The sequence below is a fragment of the Callithrix jacchus genome, chromosome 4, assembly GCF_049354715.1.
Source record: "Callithrix jacchus isolate 240 chromosome 4, calJac240_pri, whole genome shotgun sequence".
Lineage (NCBI taxonomy): Eukaryota > Metazoa > Chordata > Mammalia > Primates > Cebidae > Callithrix > Callithrix jacchus.
Genome location: NC_133505.1, coordinates 2,960,981 through 2,984,817, shown reverse-complemented (window position 1 = coordinate 2,984,817; position 23,837 = coordinate 2,960,981). Strand labels below are relative to the sequence as shown.

At 42.1% G+C, this 23,837-nt stretch overlaps 3 protein-coding genes across 8 annotated transcripts in view; 2 read left to right on the top strand and 1 right to left on the bottom strand.

The window, feature by feature from the left end:
- Positions 1–232: 232 nt before the first annotated feature.
- LOC144582290 (uncharacterized) lies at positions 233–23,576 on the bottom strand. Its single transcript, XM_078370537.1, has 5 exons — positions 23,490–23,576; positions 20,493–20,691; positions 19,979–20,265; positions 15,453–16,040; positions 233–1,187 (listed from the first exon to the last, which is right to left on the bottom strand). The coding sequence occupies exons 1-5, from the start codon at positions 23,574–23,576 to the stop codon at positions 1,149–1,151; spliced, it is 1,200 nt and encodes a 399-aa protein (XP_078226663.1). The 3' UTR covers positions 233–1,148.
- Positions 2,568–8,763, top strand: ZSCAN16 (zinc finger and SCAN domain containing 16). The gene is made up of 4 exons (XM_008993777.5): positions 2,568–2,656; positions 3,382–3,799; positions 4,746–4,884; positions 7,685–8,763. The coding sequence occupies exons 2-4, from the start codon at positions 3,413–3,415 to the stop codon at positions 8,200–8,202; spliced, it is 1,044 nt and encodes a 347-aa protein (XP_008992025.3). The 5' UTR covers positions 2,568–2,656; positions 3,382–3,412; the 3' UTR covers positions 8,203–8,763.
- The window catches only part of LOC100400493 (zinc finger protein with KRAB and SCAN domains 8), a 22,680-nt gene continuing 14,441 nt past the window's right edge, over positions 15,599–23,837 (top strand). For 2 of the 6 annotated variants that reach the window (XM_035294733.3, XM_035294731.3), the window contains exons 1-2: positions 15,599–20,240; positions 20,455–20,493. The gene's annotated coding sequence lies outside the window, so the exon portion shown is untranslated. Of the gene's footprint in view, positions 20,241–20,355; positions 20,494–21,072; positions 21,129–23,837 lie in introns of those variants that run through there. The other 4 variants (XM_035294732.3, XM_008993769.6, XM_017970824.5 and 1 more) reach the window with 3 other exon arrangements.

Here is a 23,837-nt window from a genome sequence, read left to right as displayed (position 1 = left end):
TGGAAAAAAGATATTGATGAAATTCTCCAAACAGGAAAAGTTTTTTGTAGGTTGCAGAAAATAAACAGGGTTTTAAGAACAATTATCTTTTCCTATTTATACCAGTAGCAAATCTTCATACAAAATGGAAACTTTCCAGAAACATATAATGCATAAAATGCTCTCCTTAAGTTTACCACAAGCTGATACTCACATTTTTAAGATAATAATTTTCACAAAAACAATCATAGCATAAGTTTTGTAACTTTTTATTTTACTCAGTATACCTTTGGCATATTTTAGTTTCTAAAAACTGGGTGAGATTTTAATGAACAGACATGTAGAAATTTAAATTCCAAATTTTAGGCATTCAAGTTTCCCAATTTAAATAAACAGTGCTTCTTTATACATATGTTCAAACAATTATGTAAGCATTTCTATATGGATAATTCCAGAAAGCTAAGTTGTTGAATCAAGGGATATGGACAACTTCTTCTAAATAAGTCTTCCCTTCTAAAACTGTACAACTAAGTGTGCCTGTATATCCATATATGTTCTAACACTGAATATTGTAAATCACTTGTCTTTAGCAATCTGAAAGATTTTTAAAAATCTCATTCTTGTTTTATTTAAATTCTTATTCATGAACCTTTTTACATTCATGATTCTTAATTTGTGTTCTATAAATTCATGCAGGTTAAGTACTTTGTCTACTATATTTTAGTAAGAGAAAAGGTCTTTTTATATTAGGAAAATCAGCTGTGTGGCATATTTTACTTTTAGCTTGTATTTTAATCTTACTTTTTTCATTCAAAAATTTTAATTTTACAAGGCCAGTTTCATCTATCTTTTCTTTCATGGCTTTTTCAGTTTTATATCGTTAGGGTTTTGCATTATTCTTAAAAAGGCGCTTCCCACTCCAGCTTTCCAACCTGTCTCCCTGCTTCTGCCCTTGCCCAACCCCTGCACATTCAAGTCTATTATTAACATAGCAGCCAAAATAATAATTTCAGTACCTAAGTTTAATTATGTTACTCCTCTAACTCAGAAACCTTGAATGAGCCACGCTGGGTAGCTCGTGCCTGTAGTTCCAGTTACTCAGGAGGCTGAGGTGAGAGGATCTCTTGAGCCCAGGAATTTCAGGCTGCACTGAGCTATGATCACGCCACTCACTGCACTCCAGCCTTGGTGACAGAGTGAGACCATTTCTAAAAAAAGGGAAAAATAAAGAGAAAAGAAAACAAACTTTGAGTAGCTTATCATTTTATCATTTCAGAGTAAAAATATCCTTGCACTCACCCAAGGTTCTCACTATCTCTACACCCAACACTCTTTTGCTCACTCAGCTCTGGACATGCAAGCATCCTTCCTTTGCTCAAAAGACTTAAAACACACGCCACTCCAGGCTTTTGCACTTGTTATCCCTCTCCCTGAAACATCTTTACCCCTAATAGCACATTCCCTCAGCTCCCTCAGTCTTTGCTCCAATGTCAGTTTACTAGTCAGGTCCTCAATGAATTCCCTATTTAAATTGCATCATTTCATTCTCACCCCAAATTCCCTATTTCCTTTATTTTTCTCCTTAGCACTAACATTCGCCATCTCTATACACTATATTTTTTTGGTTTATTGCCTGCTTTCCCTCCACACACACACACACACACACACACACGATTATAAATTCCATAAAAGAAAGGGCATTGTTTTGCTCAAAACTATAGTTCCAGCTTCCACAATAGTGCCTGGCACAGTAGGTAAATCAATATTTGTGAAAGAAAGGGAAAGAGGGAGAAAAAAACTTTAAAGCATTTTTCACCCATCAGTTTGGCAAAGATAAAAATATTTTATAACACTGTGTTGACAAGTATAGGTAAATAAGAATATTGCTGGTAGATTCCGTGATTGATGATTTGGCATTAACAAAAGTACAAATGTCCCTACTTTATGCTGTAGTAATTCCCTTTCTAGAAATGTAGACTATGGATATATCCTTACACATGAAAAATGATGTGTGTTCACAGTACGTTATTGCAGCAACGTTTGAAAAAGAAAAATTGGAAACAATCTCATGACCACCAGTGGGGTAGTTATTAATAAATTATGGCACACGATACACAGCTGAATACCAGGCAGTTGTTTAAAAAAGAACAAGACCAAGGGACACTTAGGTTCAGTCTTTACCAAAATCGCTTGGTTAAAAAACAAAATAAGCAAGGCACAGAAATGATACCACTTGTGCAGAGGGGGAAAGCGGGGACAATCTATAACGGTGGAATGTATCTATGGAAGGGTACAAGTCACGAAAAATACTGTCAAACTAGACGCTGGGGGGACATTTACTCCTTTTAATAAGTGTATGTAAATGCATTACTTATCCATATTACTAATTTAATAATTAACCGAAAAAAATCTTGAGAGGGGGAAGAACGTTTAAAGAAGGACAAATAAGACTTGCTCGCAGGCCCCGCAATCCCATCAGTAGCAGGTGCACAAGCCGGGTCCTCCAGTGGCCGGGCTGAGGAGGCAAGCCCCCAAACTGCCACAGAGGCGTAGCTTCCTAGAGCGGCCCGGAAGTGCCCGGCTGCAGCGGCCGGCTCCGATTGGTGTCTTTGAGACTAGTCTTTGTTCGGGGCTGTCCAAAGGACGCTAGCTGTCGCACCTGTTCCCTGCACGCAAGGTGAGTGTCTCCCAGCTCCCAGGTGGAGAGGAGGGGACAGGGTGCAGGTGTGGTCAGCCAACACCCTCCCACAACTCCCTGTCGTGGGCACAGTGTAACACTCCTGTCCCTCCCTCCGTGCCCCGACAGATCTGCAGGCGGGGAGTTGGCCCCACCTTCCGGGAGAGGACGGGTGGAAGGGGACACTGGTTGTGGGTTCCTCTGCAGAAGCAGCCATCTGATCCCCTTCCAGGGTTGGCACACGTATCCTATAACCAGTGAGTCCTGGGGACACAAGCTGGCCCATGCATCTCCCGGGACTAGAATGAAGAGCCTTTTAACAAAGCAGTTAATAATACCTGGCATTTATTTAGTGCTTACTAGTGCCCGCTGCCATGCCAGGGATGCTGCATGCGTTCTCACGTAATCTACATATCAACCCTGTAACACACATGAGAACTGTACATGAGGATCTGCAGTTCTAGTCTGGATCAATAACTTCCTCTAAGTTACACAGTAGAGCACAGATTCACATCATGTACCTGCGTCGCTGTTTTTTGGTTTTGAGTGGTTTTTTTTCAGCATCCTATAACACTGTTTTCTCTGATTCACTTCTGGTGGCTTGGCTTCATTATGATGTGTTTATGTTCAGCAGTTCTTGTAATTTCTCTATGGTAACAACTTTTTATGCTTTAGGAGTGGCTCTGAGGCTGGATTCTAAGAAATTCTCTCTGACTTAATCCCAGATACAGGATAAATCTCCCGAAAAATCCAAGAATGACTACAGCCCTGGAACCTAAGGAACCAAAAGGACTTCTGATAATTAAGGCAGAGGACCATTACTGGGGACAGGACTCCATCTCACAAAAGTACAGTCCTCACAGGAGGGAACTCTATAGGCAACATTTCAGGAAGCTCTGCTATCGAGATGCACCTGGACCCCGTGAAGCTCTTTCCCAGCTGTGGGAGCTCTGCCGTCAGTGGCTGAGGCCAGAATGCCACACCAAGGAGCAGATTTTAGACCTGCTCGTGCTAGAACAGTTCCTGAGCATTCTTCCTAAAGACCTGCAAGCATGGGTGCAGGCACACCATCCAGAGACTGGAGAGGAGGCAGTGACCGTACTGGAGGATCTGGAAAGAGAGCTTGATGAACCTGGAAAGCAGGTGTGAAGGAGCAGTCATTTGGCTGTGAGTGATCAGGGAATATGGACAAAGCCAAAACAAAAGGCATATGAAAGAACATCTGAAAGTATTTAATCTGTATACCCTAAAGAACAAGGCATAGGAAGGGGTCTGACTGTCTGTGTCAGATAACTGAAGGGTTGCTGCGTAGAGAGAAGAGTCACTAGACTGATTCTATATCTGTTTGGAAGGCTGGGTTCAGTGGGAAGTTACCGAAAGGCAATCAGGTACCACAGGAAAACAAATAATTTTCTGCCATTCATAGCTACCCATAAATAAAATAGGCTACCCCATAAGAAACTCCCTTTCCATATAGATATTCAAGTGGAGATTCAAGTCAATGTCAAGGGTATTGTGGAATAGCACTGTCCCACAGAAATATAATATGAACTGTATATGTAATCTAAATTTTCTAGTAGCCACATTTAAAAAAACAAAAACAGGTAAAATATGTTTTATTTAACCCACAATATGTGATCGTGTAATCAATATTTTTAAATGAGGAACTTTAGATTTTTGTGTTTTAAATTTTCAGTTTGATAGGTATTTTACATTTAGCTTATCTCATTTGTACTAGCCATATTTTAAGTACTCAGTGAACGTGTTGCTAGTGACTACCTTATTGGACAGCATGGTTATAGAAGGAATGCTCCCATTTGCTGAAAGTTGGGCTACATGATTTTTAAGCTATCATTCAAATCCTGGACCTCTGCAGATCAGTGAAAGAAGAGACATTCAATTTTACTCTCTAGTGTCCTGAATTGAAGAGATTAGCTTCTGTTCATTTTCCTAGGCATTATTACCATTTACAATGAAATGAGAATATGTCCCCCCTTTCTATGTCCCTGGCAGATGTTTCATTTGATTGTTTTGTCTGAAGTTACTTCAGTTTCCATAAAATTCACCTTACACACCTCACTGTCCCTAGGTCCAAACCTATTCAGAAAGACAGGACATACTCATGGACAAGTTGGCCCCCTTGGGAAGGCCGTATGAATCACTGACTGTCCAGCTCTATCCCAAGACGACCCAGCTGGAGCAGGAAGCTGGGAAGCCACACAGGACTGGTAAGTAGGAAGAGCTCTGTGTGTATGAGGGAAGAGGAGCTTCCTTAGGTTTGAGAAGAACTTTCTGACTTTCATCTTCTCCTTTTAAAGATTTCCTGCTTGTCCTCCACCTCACTGGATAATTCTCTCCTCTTCTTACCCTTACTCTATGATGGAGTTATATTTTAGTTTTTCACCAGACAAAAAAAAAACTGTTATTTGGCTCAAAGGATGAGGGTGGGGTTTATTTAATATCTTTAAAATTCTATTTGTTATATAATGATTCTAGCTCTAAATTTCCATTTTGAGATAGGAGAATTTACGGCACCCTGTATTAGTCAGTGAGAGCTACCACACAGAATACCATAGACTTATGGGTGGCTTAACAACAGAAATTTATTTTCTCACAGTTCTGGAGGCTGGAAGTCCAAGATGAAAGTGCTTACAGGGTTAGTTTCTAGTGAGGCTTCTCTTCCTTGGCTTGCAGACTTCTTGCTGTGTCTTCACGTGGCCCTTCTCTATACAGGCACACTCCTGGTTTCTCTTCCTCTTGTAAGGACACTAGTACTACTGGATTAGGGTCCTACCCTTATGAACTTCATTTAACTTTAATTACTTCATTAAAGGCCCTACTGTCAAATACAGCAATGTTGGAAAGGGGTTGAAGCTTCAATGTATGAATTTGGGGAGAAACACAAGTCATAAGACATTCCCATGATGAAAGAAGTAGGGAAGAGAGGCAACGATCAGTCAACAGAGCAAAGTTTCTTGTTTTTATCTGCATGTCAAATTAACTGGGCTTGGTCCCCCATCCCAGCTCCCTAATTACAAACCGGTGTGTCTAGTGTAAACCCAAGCTACATTAAAAAGCAGGTGAGGCCCATCACTTTGGGAGGGCGAGGCGGGCAGATCACAAGGTAAGGAGTTCGAGACCAGCCCCAACCAACGTGGTAAAACCCGTCTCTCCTAAAAATACAAAAATTAACTGGGCGCAGTGGCACGTACCTATAATACCAGCTACTCAGGAGGCTGAGGCAGGAGAATCCCTTGAACCCAGGAGGCGGAGGTTGCAGGGAGCTGAGATTGCACCACTGCACTCCAGCCTGGGCGACAGAGCAAGACTCCATCTCAAAAAAGAGAAGCAGGTGAATTTTAAATGTTAAATTCCAGTTTGTCCAAACCCTACCCTTTCCAGTGCTCACCGCCCTTTCTCTAGAGGCTCTCATGTCTAATAATGCCTCTCCAGGTAGTTCCTTATACTCTAGCCTATTTTGTCTTCCTAGTACTTAAATTTTACCAATATAGTTCTTCCATTCTGTAGGATCCCTACCAGATTATTTGTCTAATCTGAAAAATTATTTTCAGCTAAGATGTTCCTAGCTGCTATCTGGAAAGGATGACATTTAATTATATGTAATTTAAAGAAGCCCTTCAGTGCTTTAACTCTAGGAGTGGAGTGCTGGTTGGTTACTGCTTGGCTTTCCAAGTGAGGTTCAGAACCTCCTGTCTGTTCTTTTTTATTTAACTTTATTTAGAGGAGAGGTCTCACTGTGTTTCCCAGGCTTCTCTCAAACTCCTGGGCTCAAGTGGTCCTCCGAACTTAGCTTCCCAAAGTGCTAGGATTATAAGCGTGAGCCACTGTGCCTGGCTCAGCCTGTCTGTTGATTCATTCCTTTCACTGAGCATTTACTGAGTAGCAGCTATATGCCAGGCACTGTAGTAAATGTAAGGAATCCAAAGGTAAGATACTTAGATTACTTCTCTTCAAGAAACAGGAGAGTGAGCATTTACAACTCAATAATAATTACTACACTAGAGATACACTCTGAACTACAAAGACGACAGCTATCCCTGAGGTGTGCCTGCAAAAGTACCACAGAGTAGCTTTGCTTGAGCTGAGAAGGTTAGGTGGGAACTGGAAAGGGGTGAAATTTTAGGCAATAAATAAATAAATCTATGAAAAAAATAGCATCAGAGCATAACATTCTAAGAATAGCAAGTGCTCTGAGTTTGATTCTGATAAGGAGGAGTCTGGGAAGGAAAATCAGGATCCTGTGTTTTAATAAACCCCCAGCTGATTCTGATGCACAGTAAGGTTAGGAAGCACTGAGCTAGGGTTTCGACAGAAGGAGATGGCAGCGATGACACCAGCTTCAGGGAAAAGAGTATGTTACCAGCATGTACACTATCCATTGTCACTTCCTGTTCTATCCATTGTCACTTCCTGTTCCTTTTCATTCCTCTGTCTCCCCTGACCTGCGTGCTGTCACCCTGCTTCCAGCTAATTATTAGCCTTCAAACATGCGCCCCTCCTTGGATGGTTCTTATTCACTATATTCCTCTCAGGCTGCAGATCCTATTATCCTTTCCAGTCACTTCTACTTGATTTTACTTGCCACCTATGTTTCAGGCCCCTGCATGTCTCTCCGAAACTTTTAGCTCCCTCCGTATCTCTGTTCTCCAGTCTCTTCATCAATCCCTCTTAATTATCTTTGGCACATGTATAGTCCCCTCATCTATCATTCCTCCCTTACATAGTATTGCTGGTTTATCTCTTGAGCTCTATTTTTGCCTTTTCTTCTCTTAGTCTACTTTCAAATAATTTGTCCTGCTGACATCTTCCTTACTTCTTAATTTCTTCCCTACATTTTGACGCTGTGCCATGATGATACCAAAATAAGATGGTACCAAGTACCTGATATATACATATAAATGTGTTATTATGTAACACATTTATAGTATTTACACATTCTTTTTTCCATAGGCTGTTTGCTTCTCAAACATAGAATAGGACCGTTTGTGTACTGTTTGTTTGTTACAGGAGCTAAAACTAGGACGACGAATGAAGAGTTGTTCCAGAAGGAAGATATGCCCAAAGACAAGGAATTCCCTGGGGAGGTAAAGGACAGACTGAACACAGACACTCCTCAGCACCCTAAGACCAAAGACACTGAAAATGAGGACAGATCAGAATGGCAACAGAGGGAAAGAAGACGATATAAATGTGATGAATGTGGGAAAAGTTTCAGTCATAGCTCAGACCTTAGTAAACACAGGAGAACTCACACTGGAGAGAAGCCCTATAAATGTGATGAGTGTGGAAAAGCCTTCATTCAGCGCTCACATCTCGTTGGACATCATAGAGTACACACTGGAGTAAAACCGTATAAATGTAAAGAATGTGGGAAAGATTTCAGTGGACGTACAGGTCTTATTCAGCACCAGAGGATCCACACAGGTGAAAAACCCTATGAATGTGATGAGTGTGGAAGGCCTTTCCGAGTAAGTTCAGCTCTTATTAGACACCAAAGAATTCATACAGCAAATAAACTCTACTAATACAGTAGTAATATCAGAAGTTCTTCAGATACTCAGGCCTAACTAGTTATCAGAAAATCTATTTTAGAAATCTTGAGTTTCCTCAATGTGGTCAAAGCTTCAGTCATCATTAAACTTCTCTAGCACCAAAGAAACTACCTGAGTAAAATATCCTTTTATTTCAAATGAGTTCAGTTTTGGGGGGAGAATCAAGAATTCGTTCAGAAAGCCTTGTCCACTGACAACACTGGTCACTCACAGCCCAAGATCAATGGTTCCTGGATGAAAGACAGTGAATTAATTCTACCTGTCTCTGCTCTAGATCCGTTTTTAGTTGACAATTCAGTGTCTGACTTTAGGCAAGACATACAAATTTTTCTCTGCCTTCATTTCCCCTTCTGTAAAGTATAGGTGATAACAGAGGCCCACTAGGTATGTTTTGACAAGTTAAAACAGATGAAAACGACTTTTGAGATTAAGAACTAATCATTACTCGTATAATATCCTAAATATTCTTCGCCTTTTTATCTTAAAGTGGGGAGTGTGATTATTTTTTGTAAGTTTTTGTTTGCCAATAATAAAGAATAAGCCATCAGTAGACAGGAGGCCAGACTGGTCAACACAGTGAGACCTCATCTCTACAGAAACTTAAAAAGAATTAACCAGACATGTTGGCATACACCTGTAGTTCCACCCAACTGTTTAGAAGGCTGAGGGGGGAAGATTGAACCCAGGAGTTCCAGGCTGTAGTGAGCCATGATCGCACCACTGCACTCTAGCCTAGGCAACCGCAAGACCTTATTTCAGAAAGAAAAAACATGGAGGCTGAGGAAAACAAAATGGAGGAGAAAGTAGTACGTGCTTATTAGGAGCTGCTGGGGAGAGGAAGGGTTCTATAACTAGGTAAATCACTTATTTTCTGGATTTCAGATTATTTTAAGCTGAGGGAGATGGAAAGGGGTTGATCTGAGATGGTCCAGTGTGTCCAGATTGGTAGCCAGTACCCACATTAACTCAAATAAAATGGAAAGTTCAGTTCCTCAAATTTCAAGTACTCATAGCTACATGTTAGTGGCCACTATATTGGACAGCACAGATATACACCTTTTTTTTTTTTTTCTGCCCAGGCTGGAGTGATCCTCCATTTCCTGCAACCTCCCCATCCCTGATTCAAGTGATTCTCCTGCCTTAGCCTCCTGAGTAGCTGGAATTACAGGCATGCACCACCAAGCCTGGCTAATTTTTGTATTTTTAGCAGGATTTTGCCATGTTGGCCAGGCTGGTCTCAAACTCAAGTGATCCGCCCACCTTGGCCTCCCAAAGTGCTGGGATTACAGGCGTGAGCCACCACACCTGGCCACATATCTAATTTGAGAATTTTATAGCATCACAGGAATTATGGCCTAAGGCCCTGCACATTCAAAGTCATACCACCAATCAGACTGCCCAGCGTACAGCTCTGGCTCTTTGTTTAGTTCGAGGAATAGCGATCACCAAAACCATCAGGAAAGAAGGGATCTAATCTCTTCAAATCGCTTGTTTTCAATTAAGAGATTTAAATTGAAGAGATCTATTAACACCTGCTTTATCATTGTGTTTAAGATCAGGAAAACTACCAGAATCGTTTTTATGTCTACTACGATAGGAAGATGAATCTTTTAAAAATAATAAAGACAGAGTCTTGTTCCATTGTCTGGGCTGGAGTGCAGTGGCACAATCATACCTCACTGCAGCCTTGAGCTCCTGGGCTCCAGCGATCCTCCCGCCCCAGCCTTTCAAGTAGCTGGGACTACAGGTGCACACACCATATCTGGCTTTTTTTTTTTTTTTTTTTTTGTAGAGATAGGGTCTGAGTATGTTACTCAGGCTACTGTCCAATTCCTGGCCTCAAGCAATCCTCACATGCTCCTCCCAAAGTGCTGGGATTACAGGTATGAGCTACCATGCCCAGCCAGGAAAATGAATCTCAAGATATTTCTCATAATGCCCTAAAGATAAACTGAATTTTTATGTCCCTTGAACATGATGATCCTCTAAATAAAGTATATCTGCTTTGAATATCTTACATCAACACATTTTTTAAATGTCAGGTTTCACACGAATTCTTGTTTTATGACTTACTATAATTACCTGAGTAATATTTCAAAGTATTTGAAACGGTCAAAGGATTTTCTTTAATGGTCATGAAGAGAAAAGTAAAATATGAAATATTTAGTATTAGAAACATCTTTATTTTAAAAAGTAGAGTTGAGTGCTTTCTGAATAATGGATTTTTCCCTTTTACCTTTAGTGTTTCTGAGAAACACTATAATGCTTAGAAACTGTTCACAATCTTTAAAGGGGAAACTCATGTTTCCGATGTCATCTTTCCTTGAATTTAGGGAAGCTTCTGCAATGCTGAGAAAGATGATTTTGGCTACCCCAAGATTAGGTTTCCTAAAACTGGTAAGACTGATCTTCCTTTATCATCCTCTGTATCAGCAGTCCTCAACATTTTTAGAACCAGGGACTGGTCTCATGAAAGACAATTTTTTCCAGGGACAGGGAAGGGGTGTGGTTTCATTTATCATTAGATTCTCATAAGGAAAGCGTTAACTTAGATCCCTCACATGTGCAGTTCACAATAGGGTTTGCGATCCTGTGAGAATCCAATGCCACTGCTCATCTGACAGGAGGTGGAGCTCAGCTTTGCTTGCTCTCTGGCCCCCCACCTCCTGCTGTCCTGGCCATGGTGGGGCCTTGGGGACCCCTGCTCTATATGACAACATTCCACTTTGCTCATAGTATTGAATTTCTGTTATGTACAAAGAACTGTTCTAGTCTTAGAGTTCTGCACCCTGAAAGGCTGAGTGAAGAGTAGTCTGGAGCACTACAACCATTGTACCCTTTTTAGGTTTCATGCTGATTCCAAACTGCCACCACAGTGCCCAACACACTTTTGGTCTAATGTTGACGAGAAGGGTAATGGTAAGAGTCAGGGAGGGGCAGAAAGACTTGGGGTCAGAGACAGCCTAGAACGATGTAGGTGAGAGAAGAACCATCGGTGGGATCTAGGGTAACTAGAGGCATAAGATCAGAGGAAATCTTAAGTGGTTGCTAGTACTATGGAGACACAGGCAGTGTTTTCGTAGCACGTAGAAACCCACAGAAGAAACTGCGGGCAGTACGACCAGTTGGAAAGACTACAGCTCAATCACAGCCATAGTTCTTGGAAGAGGAGGTGTGATATGCTGGACACTCTATCAGTTCTAGCATCCTGAATGGACGGCACCTAGTCTCAAAAACAAAAACAAAATCACCCTAAACATGGAAAGCAGTTCCTCAGAGAACTGTGTCAAAAGCAAATACGTTGTTGTTGTTCATATCTTTTTGGAGGGCATTTTTCCTGAGGTAGGAGGCAAGAATTGATACTGTGTAGTTTTCATGAATTACCAAGACAGTAATTGCAACAGACAGCTATAGGGAATATGGGGGATAGCTCTCAGACACAGATGGGGCTTGGTAGTGAACTGGCAATTCTAAGTGAGGGTGTCAACAGGTATGAATGGGAGAAATAGGTGAGTGTTGAGGGAGGGTCTGTAGGAGGTATCAGTGGGCACTGATGAAGAGGAATAAAACAGAGGAAAAAGGGATGAAAAGAAAAGAGAATAATTTTAAAAAGAGGCCAAGGGCATAGGGAAAGGAAAAACTATGAAACCAGGGATGGAGGTGGGAAAGCTAGACAGGTGATGTGATGTACTGGCATCAGTCGGAGGCAGGAGGTCATATGGTGCAAGCCAAGAAAAGGTAAAAAGGTTGGCCGGGCGCGGTGGCTCACGCCTGTAATCCCAGCACTTTGGGAGGCCGAGGCAGGTGGATCACAAGGTCAAGAGATCGAGACCATCCTGGTCAACATGGTGAAACCCCGTCTCTACTAAAAATACAAAAAATTAGCTGGGCATGGTGGCGCGTGCCTGTAATCCCAGCTACTCAGGAGGCTGAGGCAGGAGAATTGCCTGAACCCAGGAGGCGGAGGTTGCAGTGAGCCGAGATCGCGCCATTGCACTCCAGCCTGGGTAACAAGAGCGAAACTCCGTCTCAAAAAAAAAAAAGGTTAAAAAGATTAGCTCCTGATCCCAAGGCACTTTGAGTCTTCTGTGTACAGCACACACTATATCACCTTTATTAAATGGTCTACATTCTCATCCTGAGCATGAAATTATTTTATTATAGTCTGATCACAAAATTCATCAACAATGGAAACAAATGGAAACCAAAATGCTTCAAAACAACCTGTTTTTCCCATAGTAATATGACAATGGAGTTAGGCTGAGGTTTTAAAAGAGTAGATATCTCAGACTTTCTTACTCAGATCAAGGTTTCTCAACCTTGAGAAACTATTTCTTTTTTTTTTTTTTTTTTTGAGGTGGAGTTTTGCTCTAGTTACCCAGGCTGGAGTGCAATCGTACAATCTCAGCTCACCGCAACCTCCGCCTCCTGCGTTCAGGCAATTCTCCTGCCTCAGCCTCTTGAATAGCTGGGACTACAGGCATATACCACCATGCCCAGCTAATTTTTTGTATTTTTAGTAGAGACGGGGTTTCACCATGTTGACCAGGATGGTCTCCATCTCTTGACCTTGTGATCCACCCGCCTCAGCCTCCCAAAGTGCTGGGATTACAGGCTTGAGCCACCGCGCCCGGCCGAGAAAGTATTTCTATTGACATTCTGGGCCAGACAATTCTTTGATGTCAGGGGCTGTTCCTCTGCACTGTAGGGTATTTGGCAGTATCCCTGGCCTCTACCCACTAGATGTCACTAACACTCCCCACTTGTGATATCCAAAAATGTCTCCAGACAATTTGGTGGGCAGGCTAAGTGGGGCCAATGTCCACTGAGAGGCAGAATCACCCCCAGTTGAGGACCCTTGCTGTATAGGAAAATAATCAATCAGAGTTCTATGACTGTTCCACATCATATACAATAAAATTCTACTTAGAAATGTTAATGTGACCAGCACTGCTGGACCCTTTCCCTACCCCAGAAAATTATTCCCAACATACCTAAACTCAATGCAGCCATCATTGTAAAAAGTAGGCTACTTCAGAAAGCCCTACCTCATTAACTAGTGAGGACCAGAGGACTGTCCTTAAATGCCACCTGCATAAAGAGCTTACACTGCATGTTTGCGGACTTTCCCCTCCCTTCTTGCCACACTTCTGTGCAGACTTCTCCTCTGCCCCTTGAACCAGTCATGAATACGGGTATTTTATCCTTGGTCTAAATCTGTGCTATCCAATACAGCAGCCACTAAGTACATAGGACTCTGCGACTGAGGAACTACATTTTTTATTTTAATTACATTTTAAAACTAGATAACTTTTAAGTATGTGTGAAATAATTTGGATACATAAAGCTATTTTTTTCATTTTAAATTTAGGTAATCTCAATATAGATCAATTACTTCTTATGAAAATATAATATGTGAATTGAGATGTGCAATAAGTATAAACACACTGGTTTTCAAAAAAAGGAATATAGCTGGGCATGGTGGCTCACGCAGTAATCCCAGTACTTTGGGAAGCCAAGGCGGGCGGATCACCTGAGGTTGGGAGTTCAAGTCCAGCCTGACCAACACAGAGAAACCCCATCTCTACTAAAAATACAAAATTAGCCAGGCGTGGTGGCACATGCCTGTAATAGCTACTTGGGAGGCTGAGGCAGGAGAATCTCATGAACCTGGGAGGTGGAGGTTTCAGTAAGCTAAGATCGCATCATTGCACTCCAGCCGGGACAACAACAGCAAGACTGTCTCAAAAAAAAAAGAATATAGGATATTTCATTAATAATTTTTGTATTGATTAGATATTGATATAGTAATATTTTGGATATGATGGTTTAAATTTAAAATAATTTCACCTGTCTTTTTACATTTTTAATATAGCTACTAATAAGAAAATTTTAAATTACATAGGTGAATCCCATTACATTCCTATTTATTAGAACTGACCTTCAGTTCCGCAGAAGATCATTCCAACAAAGGAAATAACTAACCCAAAGTGTCTGAACAGGAATGAATTTGGTGTGTTACAGGAACTGAAAAAAGCCACCTGTTGAAAGCACTGGATTAAGGGGAAGGTGGCAGATTAGGATAGAGAGGTGACTGGGGGGCCAGGATGTATATTCTAAACGTAATGGGGAACTACTAGAAGGGAGGAACATAATCAGATGTTTGTTTTCAAAAGATCATTCTGGCTCTTTAAAGAGGCAAGAATGAGAAAAGAGCAGAAGTAAGGAAATCAGTCCAGAGGCTACTGAGTAACCCAAGTAAGAGAGGGTGGTGGCATGGATCGTGGGTTTGCAGTGGATATAAGGAGAAACAAACAGATTTAAGGTACATTTTAGAAATGAAAACAGAATCTTGCTAATTGTCGATTCCTAAATTCTGCATGAAAAGATGTTTCTCTATTAGGTTAAACAAATGAAATTCCTGTTTTTGTGGGTCAAAATGGTTAAATATCGGAAATATCAAATGATTTAACCTAATAGAAACAAAATAAAGACAGAGAAGATTCAGAGGAATGGAACAGGAGAAGGGACGTTGAATCGGGGCTTATTTATTAAAATGAAATTTTTATTGTTCTCTTCTCCTTAAATCTCTCTGTGGAAGGCATCCTTGTCAAAAAAAAAAGTTTGTTTAAAGGCAAATTGCCAACAAACCCGATGAGATTCAGAACACCACTACAATAACATGTCTGTACAAACTTAGGCTTCCATCTGGATAGCACATTTCTGTCCAGGTGGACAGCAGATAAAACCAGGTCATCAATGAAAGGCAGTAGAGCGCAGAATTTAAAGGAAGAATGGCTGGGTGTGAATCCCCGTTCTGCCAGTTACGAGGTATGTGACCTCGGCTAACACACTTACTCTCTCTGTGCCTCAGGTTCCCCATCTGTAAAACAGTCTTATAATGACACCTGCCTCATAAAACAGGAATTAAATGAGTGACTACATGTGAAGGGTTTAGAACAGTGCCTCTTAGCCCCTACCGCTGGCGCCCTTAGATCTTTTCGTTAGCATTGAATTCAGCACTTTCTTCCTATCAACGCTGCTTAAATCAGTTAACTGGCATCTCACCTTCACGGGCTCACTGCATGGCTGCTGTGTTCATCTTAACCATCAGCATCATTTTGAACCTCTCCCTGATACCTAACCCCGGTCCCAGCCCGGGCGGTGGAGCCTCTGCACCGGCAGAGAACAGCACCCAGCCTCGCCCTCACTCTGACACTCACCGGCCACACTGTCTTCCGTCCGTTTTTTGCCTCTGGCCCAGGGCGCAGCTCACGTAGCGTTTTCGGCAGCTGCTTGGGAACCGTTAGCAACCGGAAGTGGCTAGAAGTCTTGCGAGAACTTAAAAAGGGGGCCGGCCTTTTCCGGCGGCCCAAACACTTGGGTTCCGGCCTGGAAGGAGGCCCGGGGTTCCCGTAAGGAGAAACAGGGGACCCATTTGGATGGATCCAAAAAGATCCTGGCAGCTGATTTGAGCTAGGCTCGCCGCAGTGGGAACCTCCGGGATGCCTGGGGACTCGCATCTGCGGCGACCCGCAGTTTCCGGTCCCGACCCTCTCTCGCTGCAGTTGTCCACCTCGGCCTGCGGCTTGGAGCGCGGGGTCTCGGTGGCCCTGGCACCCAGGGGCCGGAAGCCGAGGGGCGTTGCGGTACAAGAGCGGACCTGCGGAGCTGCCGCCTCGGGAGAGAACCGCACCGACCGCTGACCGGGAAGGGAGGGCTTTCCTGTTTGAGTGCAGCCCCGCCGGCGGGCGCCTTAGTCTCCCGGGAGACAGGCGGGCTGGGACGCTCTTGTTTGACTTCAGGATGGCCTGGGGGAGGGGCGCCGAGGAGCGTGTCCCACTTGACGTCGCGAGGTCGCAGACCGCATTTGCATTTGCTCACTGTGAGCTGGCAGGACCTTGCGGACTTAACGGAGACGAAAAGCGGCCTACTTGGAGTTTCTCTGATCCTCAGGGGAAATGAGTGTCCAGAGCGAAACAGGAGCACAGTGCTGGCACTCGAATCCTTTAAACCTGGATTCAGATTCTGAGGCCACCACTCCAGCTAGGACTGAGGGCAATTTATTTCTTAACCTCTCCAAGCCTCTGTTTTCTCGTTTATGTAACTCAGGCTAATAACGGGGTGCCTATTTCGTAGGGTGCTTTTGACCGTCAAGTGCGAGAATGCATGTAAGAACATTCTGCAGGTCCCTACCTTCCCCCTTGTCTGCTGTCACTCTCATCCATGTCAGACAACTGGGACTAACTAACCAGCTTTCGCTTTTGTGAAGCATGGGTAAAGAAAAGTGAAGTTCAGGGCTTGGGGAAAGGAGATTCTGAGATCCACGGAGGTGCTCATCCCAGCACTTTAACCTCACCTGGCGTCTGGCACATGGTGGGTGCTCGATAAGTACTTGAATGAATGAGGACCTACTTAGGAGGAAGGAATTTTTGAATAAGACTAGAACAGAAGGGAGAGGATGAATCAGATTGATTAGCTACTTGACAAAAAAAAGGCAAACCATTTTTCCTGTCAGAAATGTATGGTACATCTGCATATTTGAAGGGCTTGCCACTTACTGGAACTGGGAGGGAGATCTCAGAACAGACACTCAACTAAAGAAGCTTTAATCTATTGATAGCGAATGTAATAATAGCAAGTATATAAGACAGAATGTGATCAGTGCAAAATAGAATAATAGGGTCTTGAGAGAGAGTTAGAATAATAGAGTGTTTAGAGTGAGTAGTGAGCAATGAAGTAAGTCCTTTGACTTGGGAGTGCAAGCGAATTGTGACCAGGGGTATGGAATAGGGAGAAGGTTATTCTGGAAGGCAATAAAAGGCAGACAAGGGCCGGGCGCGGTGGCTCAAGCCTGTAATCCCAGCACTTTGGGAGGCCGAGGCGGGTGGATCACGAGGTCAAGAGATCGAGACCATCCTGGTCAACATGGTGAAACCCGTCTCTACTAAAAATACAGAAAAAAATATTAGCTGGGCGTTGTGGCGCGCGCCTGTAATCCCAGCTACTCGGGAGGCTGAGGCAGGAGAATTGCCTGAACCCAGGAGGCGGAGGTAGCGGTGAGCCGAGATCGCGCCATTGCACTCCAGCCTGGGTAACGAGAGCGAAACTCCGTCTCAAAACAAAACAAAACAAAAAGGCAGACAGGACACTGGTGGTAGAAACAAAGGAAAACAATGTCTATCAATGTCCATCAATGGGGGAAGATTACATATGACATGCTATTGAGGAATACCTTTCAGCCATCAAAACGATAATCAGTGACAAAAGGAGTGTCAGTACAATATATATTCCATTTTTCTTGAAAAAAAAATGCATATGTAGATGTAATTTATGGGGTATTTGTGCTGGAAAAGGATGCACTCCAAACTTAACAGTGATTACTCCATGTCAAAAGTTGTGAAACTCTTACCCTACTTGCAAGCTAATAATTTAGCTTGCCATAGTTTTATGGATACTAAGAGAAGACCCTGGACTCCTGCGTCAGAGACAGAAGACTTTATTATTTAATAACACAGGCATCATGAGCTTTATATTGCCTAGTTGCCAAAGCTTATGTTCCCAAAGCCCGCAGAGGGGGCTAAGCTTGGCCTTCCTCTCCTAGCATGGAACAGTGGGTTTGCATCCTAGCAGAGGAATTCTAAGCTTAGGAAGCCCCAGAGTGAGCTATTATCTTTATTATCCTGATCAGGAAACAAATGTGCTGTAGAAGGAAATACAAACATCCATGAAAAGCTAACCTGAAAGAAAAATCTACCGTAAGACTAGAAGTAATTTGAGAGATCATTAAAGAACTGTCTCCCAACATTCCAGGTAAATACCTTTTGAGGGTAGAGGTGTCAGCTTTTTAAAATTATATATAATTCTATATTGATTTTTATCGTTTTATTAATTTTTAAAAATACAAAAAATAAAAGGCAAGCAGAGAAGTTTAAGTTTTACTTAGAGATAAGGAACCACCCAGGGTTAGTGATCTGGAGAATGCTGCGTCTTGGATAATTGGGAAGACTCTCTCACAGTCACATAAGTGTTGTGTTGCAATCACATAGGTGTGGGATAATTAGAACTCAGGATGCTGGTTACATCAGTGGAAAAAAGTAACATTTCAAAGGAGAAATCTGGCTCTGATAGTTTCTCCTTTATCTCATATTTCACTGGGTAAACCAAGGAAACCTCTCAAGCCTGAATAATGTAGAAATTGGTGATATTATCAACCATTCTAATGGGTATGTGGTGGTAACTCATTGCGGCTTTAACTTTGCACTTCCCTGATGAATAATGATTACTTTTTAATATACATACTGGCCATTCATTTATCTTTTGTAAAGAAAGTGTTCAAACCTTTTGCCTATTTATGTTGGATTGTCTTATTCATTCAACTTTGAGAGTTCTTTATATGTTCTGGATACTTGTTCTTTGTCAGATAGATGTATTACAAATATTTTCCAGTGTGTGGCTTTTTCTTCACTTTCTTAATGGCACTTTTTGATGAGAAGATTTAAATTTTGATGAGAATTTAAAGATTTGTAGTCAAATTTACTAATTTTATCTGTTGTAATCAGTGCCTGTGTGTCCAGTTTGAGGAAACTACCTATGGCTTGCCACTTTTACTTGCTGTGTGTACACAACTTTGTACATAGTACGTGCAGGCACAGTTGTGTGCACATTGCTTTCGTACAACTACATATCTGCACCACTTCAGATCTAAGAATTTATTATTTATTTGTTTGTTTATGTCGAGACAGAGTCTTGCTTTTTTTTTTTTTTTTTTTTTTTTTTGCCAATCAGTTTGAGCTTATGAGGTTGCTTAGGTTAGCCTTGAACTGATGACCTCACCTTCGTGAGCGCCATGAGCTCCGGCGGGAGCCACTTAGAGTCTTGCCTTACCGCTCAGGCTGGAGTGCAATGGCAGGATCTCAGCTCACTGTAGCCTCTGCCTCCCAGGGTTAGGTGATTCTCCTGCCTCAGCCTCTGGAGTAGCTGGGACTACCGGGGCCCGCCACCACACCTGACTAATTTTTCTATTTTTTGCAGAGATGGGGTTTTGCCATGTTGGCCGGGATGGTCTCAAACTCTTGAGCTCAGGTGATCCTCTCGCGGCTTCCCAAAGTGCTGGGATTACAGGTGTGAACCACTGCACTCAGCCAAAAAAAAATTTTTTTTTAATGTAAAAAAAGAAACTGAAAGAATTGTAGTCTGACACCAGTTACTTCCAGTTACCATCCCAGGTCGAAGGCATCAGCTGTGAAATAAAGAGCAAAAATAAAGGCTTCGAAGGAGTTCAGAAGCACTGTAGCTAGCTTGTGTTTTTTATTTACTTGTTTTCATGTAATAATTAGATGACAAACCCTTAAACCAAAACGACCTGGTCCGTACACAAAATACTGGGCAGTTAGTAATTGGGAAGGGTTAGAAACATTGCTGGTGGCTACCAGTAGGAGCAGATAAAGAGAGATATTAAGGTGAAAATTGGAGGAGCCCTGATAATAAATAGGTGGTCGGGAAAGGCGTTGAAGTAAATAAATACGTGGGACCTAAACAACAAAAAGTAACACTTCCTACAACCTCCACCCCTGAAATCCTATTAGTCTCAAAAGTTAGAAGCTCTAATGCAACAGGTACCAGGGCAAGTACCATGCCACGAGATTTCACAAAACTGTGAACTGTGATGAGCAGGAATTCCTCACGAAGTTTGGAGCTATGCGGGAGGGCTGGACATATTTATGAGTCGAGAACAACAGGAACGTACAGGGTAGGTACAAACGCGAGTCGTTAGAACGCTCCTCCTCCAACACTTTCCCAGCCTCCCGTTCACAGCTCCCGCCTTCTCACGTCGGACATCGGCCCCCGGGTGACCGTTACTACTGCCAGCGAACGCGCAGAGCCGCAGGGGCACACAAGGCGGAGGGGACACCAAAGTCCGTTCTTGCCCAGCACGTCCGCTGCCCCAGCGACTGCGCAACCCTGAGGCAGGCAGACGCGAGAGGAACCCTAGGCCCAGCACGCCGCAGGTGAGGGGCGTGGTACTCTGGTACCCTCAGTTGTCCGACCATAGAGCTTTTAGACCTCCAGGACTCCTAGAGAGCTTCCGGAAGTGCCTTTGGGGCAAGATGCGTGCTGGCCGGTGTGGTGCCTCCGCTGATTTGGGAAGTTAGTGGCCGGAGGGGCAGGTCCGAGTACGATTTTTCTCCCCGACCTTCTTCCCTGTCTGTTTCTCTTTTGCAGCCCCCCCTTCCCCACGCCGGGCCGCCTCTGCAACTCACAGTGAGTACGGTCGGGCTCTGGGCCGGAGGAAAGTGGGTGTTTCGTGGCTGGATCAGGCCGCAGCTGAGGACAGGCCTGAGGGGTCCGGAGAGGGGCCTGTGCGGTGGTCGGCGCCGGGGAACGATTCTGCCGCCTTCGTTGCCGCAGTAGGCAGCGTACGTGCCCGCGAATTGCCCTCGAACTTTTTGCGAGGGAACTCTTTTTATGAAGGTTCGCTTTTTTCATGGGTAATCGTTTTGTGGTATGATTTTTGTAGTCGATCGTATTTATTTTAAAATGGGGCACTGCCCCCCATGTTATTTTTTTATCCAACTATTTCCAGGGTCTGAATTGTTTTCACTTAGCACTATTTTGCGTTTCGGTCACAAAAAATTTTTCATTTTTTTAAAAAAAGAGATATTTTGCTTTTGGAAGCCCCACTTATCCACAAAAATCCATTTTTGCTGTTATTCTGCTTTCTTTAGTGTATTAAGAAACTGGGGGTGTGTTGACTGGATAATTGTACAAAAGTTTACTTTTTTTAAATATCGGGTAATACAGAATTCAACATTATCAGAATGCCTGTTTCATTTATTAAAGCGAACTGAAGTTAGCCAACGAGGAACTCTGGGAGGGGCCCCATTTCCAAAACTCTGGTTAGTAATGAGTAGTTTTTGTCAGGCTACTCTGACCGCCACCTTTAAAAAATTTCGGTTTTTGTTAGTTCCGTTGAGTATATTTACGTAGCAATCATTGTTTTAGCAAATGTATACATGTTTTGAATTTCTGTTGTTAAATGTAAAATGTCATAGATGTTAATTAAAACTTTCAGCTAGTGAAATTTCAGATAACAAAGCATAGAAAATGTAGACGAAAAATGTAAGAAGAAAATGTAAAAATCAGTCTATATTTACACAGTGCTTACCAACTTAATACAGACATGTATGTACAAAACTAAGAGGAAAGTACATAGTGGAGTAACTTTGCACTCATTTATTTGTAAGTTGTAATTCTCAAAAATGAGCTGATTAGAGAGGGAAAAGACCAAAAAATAGAAAAGTAGCCACTAACTAGAATAATCAAGATGGGCAATGGACAAGACCTGTTGGCTGATTTGGTATAAAAAAAATCAACAAACCTGAAAATTAGCTGGCTTTCATCAGTGTCATTATTGAGACTTTAATGCCACATCCACAGTATAAAGTTCTTGAATGCTGCACACTTCACATGAAAATATTTTATACCCTTCTGTACTGGTGAGCGCTGGGATTGCACCTGTGAATAGACACTGCTGTCAAGCTGGAGCAGCATAGTGAGACCCTGTCCCTAAATAATAATAATAATAAATATTTTATAGCCATATGGATGAGGATTGCCCAGTAATGTATGGCCAGTTGTTCAGTAGTTAAAAATGAACCTGGGCTTAAAGGAGATTTACAAGAAAGCGTAAGACTATCACCATATAATATCACATTCTACACAGTTAGAATTTCTGTCCCATGTAATGACCTTTAAGTTTTTAGCATTAAACCGTAAGTAGCTATTTTAAGAAAAATGTAAGTTTGTTTGTTAAATTGTAATTGATTTTAAAAATTATTTTAAAATGAACTAATTTTAAAATAAATCATCTTAAATTATAATTTATTCAAACAGAAACAAATACATAATTTGTTCAAACCAAATTGATTACCCTTTCTCAACAAAATTTCAGCATCTTCCTCAAATTCACTCTTCACCCAAATCTCACTATTCTAGCAAATTCCTCCAGTTTTCTGTAACGTCATCATCAATGAACTTGACCCCTGATGTTAATTGCTATATTTAACTATATATTTTGCTCCTTAGTTCTTCTAATCTGTAGTTTACTCCCCATCCTGTTGTTTCTGGCCTTGTCTAACTTTTAAAATAATTTTCAAATTCCCTTCCTTTTCTGTACACACTCTCTAAATAGAATTTGTTTCTTTGTTTGTTTTTAACGTTCCTGGCATTCTTGGATGGCCTTTGAGTCTACGAACTCTGCTGAAATTGAATGTAAAATTTTTTGTCTATGAACATTTTGCTGGAAAGAAGTTCTGTGTTTTCTTTAGGTTGAAGAGTCTGTAAACCAACCGCCCCCAGTCACCGCCTCCAAAAAAACTGAAAAGATAAGCACTGCCTTGATGATCCATATTGGGAGCTATAAGTACAGTAATCCACTTTTATTCCTAAGTACTTCTCTTTTCTGTCCTTTGTGGACTATAGGTCTCTGGTTTTATCCTGAGGTTAGCGTCTCATGCCAGCTGGTTTTAGGTGTGCTACCTTTACTTAACGCTCTTCTTCATTCTCTACGGTGTTGCCTGAAATACACAGATAATGGTCACCTCCACCAACAGACATTTGCACATTCTCACAATGCAGCAAGTCCTATATTTGGACCATATAAAAAATGCTTTGGTAGGAATGACAAATGGCAGGGGAATGACAGAGAGGAACTCATCAGAAAGGTAATAGGTAAATTACTGTTAACAGTTGAATGGTTTTAGCTAGACCAAGATTTATCAACCTTGGTATTGACCCTTTGAGCCAAATAATAATTTGTGGTGGGGGCTGTGTTGAGCATTGTAGGATCCCTGGCCTGTATACCCAAGATAATAGTAGCACCCCTTCCCTCCAAAGTCACGAGAACCAAAATGTTTACAGACATTACTAAAGGTCCCTGGGATGAGGGTAAGGATGATATTGCCATCAGTTTTGAACCACTGAGCTAGAGTAGAAAACTCTGTAGTCGAATGGAAGTATGAGAAAGCTACAGCCCGAAAGGCTTTATGAAAGTGAGTTTAAAGTAGTTAAAGCCACGTAGGTTTACATTTATAAAGGGCCTTGCATACCGTGCTAAAGAATTTGGTTCCCTATTGAAGTATTTTCAGGAGGTGAGTCGTATTACATGTTTTTTTAAAAATCTCCCTGGCAGTTTAGGACTACTGTAAAAAAAAAAAAAAGTGTCACGAAATTGGTAGTTTAATACAATAAACACGTACTGTCTCATAGGGAGGCGAGAGGTCCAACATCAGGGCGTTGCCAGGGCCATGCTTTTCTGGCTTCTGGTTGTCACTGAACTTTGGCATTCCTTGGCTTGCAGCTACATAACTCTGTCTCCGCTTCTGTCGTCACTTAGCTCTCATTCCTCTACGTGTCTGTGTCTTCACATGACCGTCTCCTTTCTGAGAGTCTGTTTCTGTGTCTTTTCGTCATTTCTCATTTTGAAAGTGTGCCGGTCATACTGGTTTAATGGCCTGTCCATTCCACTATAACTTCATCTTAATTACATCTACAAAGCCCATATTTCCAAATAAGGTCGCATTCGCAGGTACTGGAGGTTAGGACGT